The 12,694-nt window shown below is 47.5% G+C and overlaps 1 protein-coding gene across 2 annotated transcripts; it reads right to left on the bottom strand.

The window, feature by feature from the left end:
* Window positions 1-699: 699 nt before the first annotated feature.
* LOC123100289 (uncharacterized) lies at window positions 700-3,450 on the bottom strand. Of its 2 annotated transcripts, XR_006448383.1 has the most exons (3): window positions 2,047-3,450; window positions 1,034-1,310; window positions 700-962 (listed from the first exon to the last, which is right to left on the bottom strand). XR_006448383.1 is itself a non-coding variant. In XM_044522235.1 (2 exons), exons 1-2 carry the CDS (start codon window positions 3,206-3,208, stop codon window positions 1,282-1,284), a joined length of 1,191 nt encoding a protein of 396 aa, XP_044378170.1. In that variant the 5' UTR covers window positions 3,209-3,450; the 3' UTR covers window positions 987-1,281. The 2 variants fall into 2 exon arrangements, 1 of the variants encoding a protein (XP_044378170.1); XM_044522235.1 differs by lacking the exon at window positions 700-962 and having other exon boundaries at window positions 987-1,310.
* Window positions 3,451-12,694: the final 9,244 nt, after the last annotated feature.

The following is a 12,694-nucleotide window of genomic DNA, read 5'->3' as shown; positions in this document are numbered from 1 at the left end:
AGGGGACCCGGTACCCGTACTCAATTGAGCCGGCGTCGGGGCCCCAGTTTGCATCGTCGATGTAGAGCTTGCCGCGACGACTCTTGGTCATCCGGCCCACAGCGTATCCCTTGAGCCCTTCGAAGCTGCCCTTCAAGAACTCAAATCCACCGTGCGCTGGCCCCACGATGGGCGCCAACTGTCGTAGAATTGTCACGGCAGATGTCTTCGAGTTAGGACTTAGTCGTGGAGCCATCGCAGCTAGGAAGCTTAAAGGGGTTAAACGGGACAAGGAACACGGGGGTTATACTGATTCGGCCCCTTACGGTGAAGGTAAAAGCCTACGTCCAGTTGAGGTGGTATTGCTTATGGTTTCGATGACCAGGAAGCTTGATTGCTATGCCTGGCTCTCGATGAGATCTTCCTTGTCCCTAAACCGCCGCCGGGTCGTCCCTTTATATAGAGAGGTTGACGCCCAGCAGCTCTCAGAGTCCCGGCCGGCTCATAAGAGTGTCCGGCTCGGACTCTCAACTATTCTTGCCTTACACTGCAAGTTCTACCATAATGGCGGTTGTAACTACGGGCCTTAAGCCATCTCCGGGTCTTAAGCCCATCTTTGGCCCGCCGTCTTCAAGCTTGGCGCCAGGCTTCACGCGATGACCATTATGAGTAACCCGGCCCCTCCGGACGGGTGACTCTAAGGTTTATATCCTCAACATTGCCCCTATTGTGCGACGTCAAAATGTCATCAAAAGAGGTTGTGCAGTAGCTGCACCAATACTCAAGTTTAATGGCTAGTTTTACAGAACAACTAGTCATTCTAGCATCTCGGTCTTGATACAATTTATGAAACCACCCCCGCAAACGACATGGGCTTGTCTTCGAGCACTGCACAACACAGAAATATAGAATGCCCTTCCAAAGATCGACTCAGCCCAGCTTATCACCACATAGATATCTTCGTCTTCTGAAAATTTAGGTACCTACATAAATCTACACTCATAAGTTAACCGATCATGTTCTTCATGCAATTGCACTAATACCGCTTCCTTACATTCATTAGGTGAAGCAATCCCTGCTGGGGCTACAGACACAACGTAGCTCGGACGAACAAACTCAAGTTTTGGCACAAGCACACATAGGCCAAAAGTGCATCCATTCTAACCAAACTGTCCAACACAACCAGCAACAGAAGACACCGAAGTTCACTTCAAATTCTTCCCAGGCAGCAAAAGTAAACGGACTGATCATCTTGACGTCATTTGATTACATTGCTGCAGCGCCAACAACCGTGCGAGAAGTTCAGTCAGAGGTCGGCAACCGCCCCCATTCTGCACCATAAGAAGACGAGGCTTAATAAGATGATCTTATGAGTAGAAGAGGAGCATACTTTGCCCCTCGAAATAATTTCAATTGTAGCTGTCCAAATCAACCAAGCAATAACAGGAGGTATCCACATCACAACCATTCAATCTGGAACTACTGCAATATTGGAGACACATAGCAACAGAACTTTCCCTTGGTAAGTGTTTGAGACTAGGTTATCCTACCCAAAAGACCACAAGGAGGTCTGGGTGTCCGAGACCACAGCAAAGCTCTGGTTACTTAACTACACTGTTCCTAAAATAAGACGTTTTGGCAGTTTAAATTAGTAAACTGCCAAAACGTCTTATATTTAGGAACAGAGGGTGTACTTTACAGATTGCTATTGGCAATGCTAGGGCCTAATCAACAAAGCTCCAACTAGATTAACCTATCCATTAGGCCTGATTAGAGCAATATATCTACTAGAGCAGCGAGTGAAACATACAGTACCAACTATGCAATCACCATGGAGCAGATATGTTGATCCGCACAAGGCTGATTCCACACAAGACACAACTAGTGGGAAATGTGCATAAAAATGTCTATCTAGCTACTGGGAACCATACATACAAATGTCTATCTAGCTACGCAGAAAAGCGAAAAGAAAACCTCAACATACTCATCACGGGAGTCAATGGCGTGTTTCGTCTTCATGACTTCATGTGCATATTTACAAAACAATACAAGGGTAGTTTGTTGTACCTCTAGTGTAGAAGCACATGTATGGCATGATTTTTCCGAGGCTTCGCTCTCTGTCCATGTTCTTGATTCGGCTCGAACTGAGCTCAACTGTGTACAACCCAGCCTTTGTGCTCAGGAAGATGACACCAACACCTTCTGCAAAGCCAACCACCGACACGTCCAAGAAGGCATAACCAGAGAGCTTTGGTGCGAGCTCAATGATCCTGCGTCGCGCCAAAGCCGTAGTTCTATCAGGACGGACCTCCATTGACCATATGTGGAGGTGGAGCCTAGGCTTCAGCACAGTTGCGAACAGGAGCAGGCCGCCCTCCGCTCCCACCAGTCTGCCGAACGGCGCACCTATCACCGACAGTTTTTGCTCACCCATGTCATACTCCACGACACTGTCGCTCTGCTCACAGGGGAAATAGGCCTTGTTTCCCACAACTGCATTGTGCCCGGTCATCTCGACGACATTCCATTCCTTGACGGAGATCATGCCGCTCCACTTACGAGTCGCCGATGAGTAGACGGTGGCAAATGTTATCTGCCGTCCCCTGTCGGAGCCCACGAGGGCCACGAGGAAAGGCCCGCCGTGGCAGTAGAGGTGCTCGCAGCCGTCCTTGGCACAGAGCACCGCGGCGTTCCAGGTGACGTCGTCGTCCTCATCCTCGTAGTCGCCCCAGTCCTCATCAAACCGGCCATTCCAGATGATGCGACGGCAGGCGGGGTCGGCCTTGATCCTCCACCGGTCGTAGGTGACGAGGTCGCAGATGACAAAGTCCTCGCACCTCTTGGGCGTGTGGAAGAGGACGAGGCCGTGGCGGGAGTCGATGGCGGGCCAGTGGCGGCGCTCGTGGCACGCCGGCGGGCGGAAGGACGCGGTGGAGACGAAGTTGGAGACCAGGTACTCCTCGTGGCGCCTGCGCCGCCCCCTGCCCCACGACCTCTCGTGGCTCTCGTTGTGGAGGAAGCCCAGCATGGGCGGCGCCCCGTGGAAGGCGCGGTAGCCGCGGGCGAAGGCGGCGTCGGAGAGGATGCGGCGCCAGGTCGCGCAGACGGCGGCGGCGCGGACGAGGCTCTTGGGGTCGTCCGGCGGGATGCGCAGGAAGATCTCGCTCATGGCGTCGTCGTCCAGCGCCGGCGGCGAGTGGCGGCCGCGCTGCGGCGGTGGGGGGCTCATCGTGAGCGGGGATTGGGCCGCCGCCGTCGCGTCGCCGGATTGGGGTTTGGGTGGAGGATTTTGGGGGGAGTGGAGTGGAGCAGCGCCGCCGAACGACCGTGGTGTGGACTGTGGAGGATTGTTTTTCTTTTTTGAGTCAACTAGCTGACTGCCTGTGCATTGCTACGGAACAACACAACAATGTTTTATTGTTGTATCTGTCCCGCTTCACCCTTCTCTTCACTGGTTCTATGTTTTTTTGACACACATCTTATTTCTCATCCCACCAATAACCAGACAAACATTGATCTTCCTTCACTGGTCCGCCACTTCACTCTAGCTTTGATGTCCTGGTTTAACTTCACTTGATATAGCTTCACTGAGATGATAAGCTAACACTTACAATGTTTGTCATTTATTCTTTTATGGATAGCGCTCATGTGTATATGTGTTTTCATGAGGATATTTTACTAACCAGGCCATTAAAATAAATGCTTCATGTGTTTTCCCTCTTTCATTTTCACCAAGCATGAAAAAATTCTCAGAATAAGTGAATTCATCGTTGTGCTCACTTGTGCTCCTGGTTAGCTAAGACCCTAAATGTACTTCCAGTCTGAAGTATGGCCGGACCAGTGAAATTTACTCCTAATGGCTTTTAGTCTGAAAGTATGGGCTGACAGCTCTTTGTTTCCCTCTATCTAGTGGTTCATATGTACAACAGAGCAACAACAAGCTTGTGATTAATCACTGCCCTCATCTTTACATTTCCGAACTTGTACACCTGATAGATTTGTTATGCCTTGTGCTAATTCCTCACCTAGCTACTGAATGTAAACTATCCCTTGTGTTAGTTCCTCACCTAGCTACAGAATGTACATTCTACTTGGTTCCTATTACCCATTTTATTTCTGATCACGGCGTTTCACATGTATACCCTTGTAGAAAGAATAACGAACCCAATTACTTCTATCACAGGTGAGATAGTAGAGGTGATCAAGTATACCTTCCCTCTACTCTACGACAAGCTCCGTCTCTAGCAGACCCGTACTTTGAGTTAAACTCTGATGCTTATGCGCTGAGTATAGTAAACCAAATCGAAAGGAAGGCATATCAAGTTGGAAGTTGGAACCAGCAGTTTCACCTAAAAAGGTACAACTATTATTCAATTAAAAAAACAACCTTGAGAAATTTCAGAAAATGTAAATTAATGCATCACTTTCTTTTTTAGAACGGTAACAAGGGCACAAGGCAATACCATTAAAACATTTCTTAATTACCATGTCAAACCATCCTACTAAACATAAAATAACATGCCAGTCTGAGGCACGATGAACCAAAATGCAACTACAATATAAAAGTTTTGGGAATATTGCACGGAGGTAATAATGAGTTATATATAAAATAAAATGAAAAGTAAAGCCATGTCCAATGTAAGTCGTACCTGCAATTTTGCTAACTTGCGTGATGCCTTATTACTTTTGAGCTTCCTCATATAGAATTCAAGCAGTTTGGCCTTGAGGACTCAGATAGTTTCGGAACTGATTGTATGACATGGGCATGGACAAATATAAGACTTGAGAATCACAATAGAAAATCAGACCTAATTTGGCAACATCACAACAACAAAATATCAGAAATAAGTAAATGTCAAATTGTGTTCCAAAACAGTACAAAAAGTACAAGAGGAACTTGTACTTTTCCCAATATTTGATAAATCTAGGCTGACCGATTTCTTCTTTTATTATAAAGCTCGGGATTGTAAATCTGGACGCGGAGTACAAGCGAAACTACTCTGCGTACGATGCCTTCTCGTCGGACAACAGTACGATCAGACTGGGATCATCTCTAAATACTAGGGCCCACAAACTGAATCATCTATGGCTGTCTCTAATCGTATGGAGTGTTCGACACGAATTTATCGTACGTATAGCAAGGTTCGAGTACAAGCAAGGAAAATCATGCTCAAGATGCTCACCCTACTGCTGATTGGAGCAATGAGGTTCTCGATTCAGTAGTGAAAAGTGTTGGGAATCGTAGCATAATTTTAAAATTTTCCTACGTTCACCAAGATGCATCTATGGAGTATACTAGCAACGAGGGGAAGGGAGTGCATCTACATACCCTTGTAGATCGCGAGCGGAAGCGTTCCAATGAACGTGGATGACGGAGTCGTACTCGCCGTGATCCAAATCACCGATGACCGAGTGCCGAACGGACGGCACCTCCGCGTTCAACACACGGACGGTGCAGCGACGTCTCCTCCTTCTTGATCCAGCAAGGGGGAAGGAGAGGTTGATGGAGATCCAACAGCACGACGGCGTGGTGGTGGATGTAGCGGTTCTCCGGCAGGGCTTCGCCGAGCTTCTGCGCGAGAGAGAGAGAGAGGTGTTGCAGGGGAGGAGGGAGGCGCCCAAGGCTGTGTATTGCTGCCCTCCCTCCCCCCTTTATATAGGCCCCCTGGGGGGGCGCCGGCCCCAAGAGATGGGATCTCAAGGGGGGGCGGCGCCCACAAGGGGGGAAGGGGTTGCCTTGCCCCCCAAGGCAAGGGGGAACTCCCCCTAGGGTTCCCAACCCTAGGCGCATGGGGGGAGGCCCAAGGGGGGCGCCCCAGCCCACTAAGGGCTGGTTCCCTTCCACTTTCAGCCCACGGGGCCCTCCGGGATAGGTGGCCCCACCCGGTGGACCCCCGGGACCCTTCCGGTGGTCCCGGTACAATACCGGTAACCCCCGAAACTTTCCCGGTGGCCGAAACTGGACTTCCTATATATAATTCTTCACCTCCGGACCATTCCGGAACCTCTCGTGACGTCCGGGATCTCATTCGGGACTCCGAACAACTTTCGGGTTTCCGCATACATATATCTCTACAACCCTAGCGTCACCGGACCTTAAGTGTGTAGACCCTACGGGTTCGGGAGACATGCAGACATGACCGAGACGCCTCTCCGGTCAATAACCAACAGCAGGATCTGGATACACATGTTGGCTCCCACATGTTCCACGATGATCTCATCGGATGAACCACAGTGTCGAGGATTCAATCAATCCCGTATGCAATTCCCTTTGTCAATCGGTATGTTACTTGCCCGAGATTCGATCGTCGGTATCCCAATACCTTGTTCAATCTCGTTACCGGCAAGTCTCTTTACTCGTACCGCAATGCATGATCCCGTGACTAACGCCTTAGTCACATTGAGCTCATTATGATGATGCATTACCGAGTGGGCCCAGAGATACCTCTCCGTCACACGGAGTGACAAATCCCAGTCTCGATCCGTGCCAACCCAACAGACACTTTCGGAGATACCCGTAGTGCACCTTTATAGTCACCCAGTTACGTTGTGACGTTTGGCACACCCAAAGCACTCCTACGGTATCCGGGAGTTGCACGATCTCATGGTCTAAGGAAAAGATACTTGACATTGGAAAAGCTCTAGCAAACGAAACTACACGATCTTTTATGCTATGCTTAGGATTGGGTCTTGTCCATCACATCATTCTCCTAATGATGTGATCCCGTTATCAATGACATCCAATGTCCATAGTCAGGAAACCATGACTATATGTTGATCAACGAGCTAGTCAACTAGAGGCTTACTAGGGACACGTTGTGGTCTATGTATTCACACATGTATTACGATTTCCGGACAATACAATTATAGCATGAATAATAGACGATTACCATGAACAAAGAAATATAATAATAACCATTTATTATTGCCTCTAGGGCATATTTCCAACAGTCTCCCACTTGCACTAGAGTCAATAATCTAGTTACATTGTGATGAATCGAACACCCATTGCGTCCTGGTGTTGATCATGTTTTGCCCTAGGGAGAGGTTTAGTCAACGGATCTGCTACATTCAGGTCCGTATGTACTTTACAAATATCCATGTCTCCATTTTGAACACTTTCACGAATGGAGTTGAAGCGACGCTTGATATGCCTGGTCTTCCTGTGAAACCTGGGCTCCTTCGCAAGGGCAATAGCTCCAGTGTTGTCACAGAAGAGAGTCATCGGGCCCGACGCATTGGGAATCACCCCTAGGTCGGTAATGAACTCCTTCATCCAGACTGCTTCCTGTGCTGCCTCCGAGGCTGCCATGTATTCCGCTTCACATGTAGATCCCGCCACGACGCTTTGCTTGCAACTGCACCAGCTTACTGCTCCTCCATTCAAATATACACGTATCCGGTTTGTGACTTCGAGTCATCCAGATCTGTGTCGAAGCTAGCGTCGACGTAACCCTTTACGACGAGCTCTTCGTCACCTCCATAAACGAGAAACATATCCTTAGTCCTCTTCAGGTACTTCAGGATATTCTTGACCGCTGTCCAGTGTTCCTTGCCGGGATTACTTTGGTACCTCCTACCAAACTTACGGCAAGGTTTACATCAGGTCTGGTACACAGCATGGCATACATAATAGACCCTATGGCCGAGGCATAGGGGATGACACTCATCTCTTCTATATCTTCTGCCGTGGTCGGGCATTGAGCCGTGCTCAATTGCACACCTTGCAATACAGGCAAGAACCCCTTCTTGGACTGATCCATACTGAACTTCTTCAATATCTTGTCAAGGTATGTACTCTGTGAAAGACCAATGAGGCGTCTTGATCTATCTCTATAGATCTTGATGCCTAATATATAAGCAGCTTCTCCAAGGTCCTTCATTGAAAAACACTTATTCAAATAGGCCTTTATACTCTCCAAGAATTCTATATCATTTCCCATCAATAGTATGTCATCCACATATAATATGAGAAATGCTACAGAGCTCCCACTCACTTTCTTGTAAACACAGGCTTCTCCATAAGTCTGTGTGAACCCAAACGCTTTGATCATCTCATCAAAGCGAATGTTCCAACTCCGAGATGCTTGCACCAGCCCATAGATTGAGCGTTGGAGCTTGCATACTTTGTAGCATTCTTAGGATCGACAAAACCTTCCGGCTGCATCATATACAACTCTTCCTTAAGGAAGCCGTTAAGGAATGCCGTTTTGACGTCCATCTGCCATATCTCATAATCATAGTATGCGGCAATTGCTAACATGATTCGGACGGACTTCAGCTTCGCTACGGGTGAGAAAGTCTCATCGTAGTCAACCCCTTGAACTTGTCGATAACCCTTAGCGACAAGTCGAGCTTTGTAGATGGTCACATTACCATCCGTGTCTGTCTTCTTCTTAAAGATCCATTTATTTTCTATGGCTCGCCGATCATCGGGCAAGTCAGTCAAAGTCCATACTTTGTTTTCATACATGGATCCTATCTCGGATTTCATGGCTTCTAGCCATTTGTCGGAATCCGGGCCCGCCATCGCTTCTTCATAGTTCGAAGGTTCACCGTTGTCTAACAACATGATTTCCAGGACAGGGTTGCTGTACCACTCTGGTGCGGAACGTGTCCTTGTGGACCTACGAAGTTCAGTAACTTGATCCGAAGCTTCATGATCATCATCATTAACTTCCTCCCTAGTCGGTGTAGGCACCACAGGAACATTTTCCCGCGCTGCGCTACTTTCCGGTTCGGAAGGGGTGACTATCACCTCATCAAGTTCCACTTTCCTCCCACTCAATTCTTTCGAGAGAAACTCCTTCTCTAGAAAGGACCCGTTCTTGGCAACGAAGATCTTGCCTTCGGATCTGAGGTAGAAGGTGTACCCAATAGTTTCCTTAGGGTATCCTATGAAGACGCATTTTTCCGATTTGGGTTCGAGCTTTTCAGGTTGAAGTTTCTTGACATAAGCATCGCATCCCCAAACTTTTAGAAACAACAGCTTAGGTTTCTTCCCAAACCATAATTCATACGGTGTCGTCTCAACGGATTTCGACGGAGCCCTATTTAAAGTGAATGCGGCAGTCTCTAAAGCATAGCCCCAAAATGAGAGCGGTAAATCGGTAAGAGACATCATAGATCGCACCATATCCAATAGAGTGCGATTACGACGTTCGGACACACCATTTCTCTAAGGTGTTCCAGGCGGCGTGAGTTGTGAAACTATTCCACATTTTCTTAAGTGTGTACCAAATTCGTGACTTAAATATTCTCCACCACGATTTGATCGTAAGAATTTTATTTTTCTGTCACGTTGATTCTCAACCTCACTCTGAAATTCCTTGAACTTTTCAAAGGTTTCAGACTTGTGTTTCATTAGGTAGACATACCCATATCTACTTAAGTCATCAGTGAGAGTGAGAACATAACGATATCCTCCGCGAGCCTCAACACTCATTGGACCGCACACATCGGTATGTATGATTTCCAATAAGTTGGTTGCTCGCTCCATTGTTCCGGAGAACGGAGTCTTGGTCATCTTACCCATGAGGCATGGTTCGCACGTGTCAAATGATTCGTAATCAAGAGACTCCAAAAGTCCATCTGCATGGAGCTTCTTCATGCGCTTGACACCAATGTGACCAAGGCGGCAGTGCCACAAGTATGTGGGACTATCGTTATCAACTTTACATCTTTTGGTATTCACACTATGAATATGTGTAACATCACGTTCGAGATTCATCAAAAATAAACCATTGACCAGCGGGGCATGACCATAAAACATATCTCTCAAATAAATAGAACAACCATTATTCTCAGATTTAAATGAGTAGCCATCTCGAATTAAACGAGATCCAGATACAATGTTCATGCTCAAAGCTGGCACTAAATAACAATTATTGAGGTTTAAAACTAATCCCATGGGTAGATGCAGAGGTAGCGTGCCAACGGCGATCACATCGACCTTGGAACCATTCCCGACGCGCATCGTCACCTCGTCCTTCGCCAGTCTCCGCTTATTCCGCAGCTCCTGTTTTGAGTTACAAATATGAGCAACCGCACCGGTATCAAATACCCAGGAGCTACTACGAGTACTGGTAAGGTACACATCAATTACTTGTATATCACATATACCTTGGGTATTGCCGGCCTTCTTCTTGTCCGCTAAGTATTTGGGGCAGTTCCGCTTCCAGTGACCACTTCCCTTGCAATAAAAGCACTCAGTCTCGGGCTTGGGTCCATTCTTTGACTTCTTCCCAGTAACTGGTTTACCGGGCGCGGCAACTCCCTTGCCGTCCTTCTTGAAGTTCTTCTTACCCTTGCCCTTCTTGAACTTAGTGGTTTTATTCACCATCAGCACTTGATGTTCTTTTCTGATCTCCCCTTCCGCTGATTTCAGCATTGAATATACCTCGGGAATGGTCATTTCCATCCCCTGCATATTGTAGTTCATCACAAAGCTCTTGTAGCTTGGTGGAAGCGACTGGAGGATTCTGTCAATGACCGCGTCATCCGGGAGATTAACTCCCAGCTGAGACAAGCGGTTATGCAACCCAGACATTCTGAGTATGTGCTCACTAACAGAACTGTTCTCCTCCATTTTACAGCTGAAGAACTTGTCGGAGACATCATATCTCTCGACCCGGGCATGAGCTTGGAAAACTAGTTTCAGCTCCTCGAACATCTCGTATGCTCCATGTTTCTCAAAACGCTTTTGGAGACCCGGTTCTAAGCTGTAAAGCATGCCGCACTGAACGAGGGAGTAATCATCAGCACGTGATTGCCAAGCGTTCATAACGTCTTGGTTCTCTGGGATTGGTGCTTCACCTAGCGGTGCTTCTAAGACATAATCTTTCTTGGCTACTATGAGGATGATCCTCAGGTTCCGGACCCAGTCCGTATAGTTGCTGCCATCATCTTTCAGCTTGGTTTTCTCTAGGAACGCGTTGAAATTGAGGACAACGTTGGCCATTTGATCTACAATACATAGTGTAAAGATTTTAGACTAAGTTCATGATAATTAAGTTCATCTAATCAAATTATTTAATGAACTCCCACTCAGATAGACATCCCTCTCGTCATCTAAGTGAAACATGATCCGAGCTTAACTAGGCCGTGTCCGATCATCACGTGAGACGGACTAGTCAAGATCGGTGAACATCTCCATGTTGATCGTATCTTCTATACGACTCATGCTCGACCTTTCGGTCCTCCGTGTTCCGAGGCCATGTCTGTACATGCTAGGCTCGTCAAGTCAACCTAAGTGTATTGCGTGTGTTCCGAGGCCATGTCTGTACATGCTAGGCTCGTCAACACCCGTTGTATTCGAACGTTAGAATCTATCACACCCGATCATCACGTGGTGCTTCGAAACAACGAACCTTCGCAACGGTGCACAGTTAGGGTGAACACTTTCTTGAAATTATTATAAGGGATAATCTTACTTACTACCGTCGTTCTAAGCAAATAAGATGCAAAAACATGATAAACATCACATGCAATCAAATAGTGACATGATATGGCCAATATCATTATGCTCCTTTGATCTCCATCTTCGGGGCACCATGATCATCTTCGTCACCGGCATGACACCATGATCTCCATCATTGTGTCTTCATGAAGTCGTCACGCCAACGATTACTTCTACTTATATGGCTAACGCGTTTAGCAACAAAGTAAAGTAATTTACATGGCGTTATTCAATGACACGCAGGTCATACAAAATAATAAAGACAACTCCTATGGCTCCTGCCGGTTGTCATACTCATCGACATGCAAGTCGTGATTCCTATTACAAGAATATGATCAATCTCATACATCACATATATCATTCATCACATCTTCTGGCCATATCACATCACATAGCACTTGCTGCAAAAACAAGTTAGACGTCCTCTAATTGTTGTTGCAAGTTTTTACGTGGTTTGTAGGTTTCTAGCAAGAACGTTTTCTTACCTACGTATGACCACAACGTGATTTGCCAATTTCTATTTACCCTTCATAAGGACCCTTTTCATCGAATCCGTTCCGACTAAAGTAGGAGAGACAGACACCCGCTAGCCACCTTATGCAACTAGTGCATGTCAGTCGGTGGAACCTGTCTCACGTAAGCGTACGTGTAAGGTCGGTCCGGGCCGCTTCATCCTACAATGCCGCCGAAACAAGAAACGACTAGTAGGGGCAAGAAGAATTGGCAAACTCAACGCCCACAACTGCTTTGTGTTCTACTCGTGCATAGTAACTACGCATAGGCCTGGCTCATGATGCCACTGTTGGGAATCGTAGCATAATTTTAAAATTTTCCTACGTTCAACAAGATGCATCTATGGAGTATACTAGCAACGAAGGGAAGGGAGTGCATCTACATACCCTTGTAGATCGCGAGCGGAAGCGTTCCAATGAACTTGGATGACGGAGTCGTACTCGCCGTGATCCAAATCACCGATGACCGAGTGCCGAACGGACGGCACCTCCGCGTTCAAATCACGTACAGTGCAGCGACGTCTCCTCCTTCTTGATCCAGCAAGGGGGAAGGAGAGGTTGATGGAGATCCAACAGCACGACGGCGTGGTGGTGGATGTAGCGGTTCTCCGGCAGGGCTTCGCCGAGCTTCTGCGCGAGAGAGAGAGGTGTTGCAGGGGAGGAGGGAGGCGCCCAAGGCTGTGTACTGCTGCCCTCCCTCCCCCCTTTATATAGGCCCCCTGGGGGGGCGCCGGCCCCAAGAGAT

The sequence above is a fragment of the Triticum aestivum genome, chromosome 4D, assembly GCF_018294505.1.
Source record: "Triticum aestivum cultivar Chinese Spring chromosome 4D, IWGSC CS RefSeq v2.1, whole genome shotgun sequence".
NCBI lineage: Eukaryota > Viridiplantae > Streptophyta > Magnoliopsida > Poales > Poaceae > Triticum > Triticum aestivum.
The sequence above is the reverse complement of the archived record's forward strand: the minus strand, read 5'-3'. Positions and strand labels throughout refer to the sequence as shown.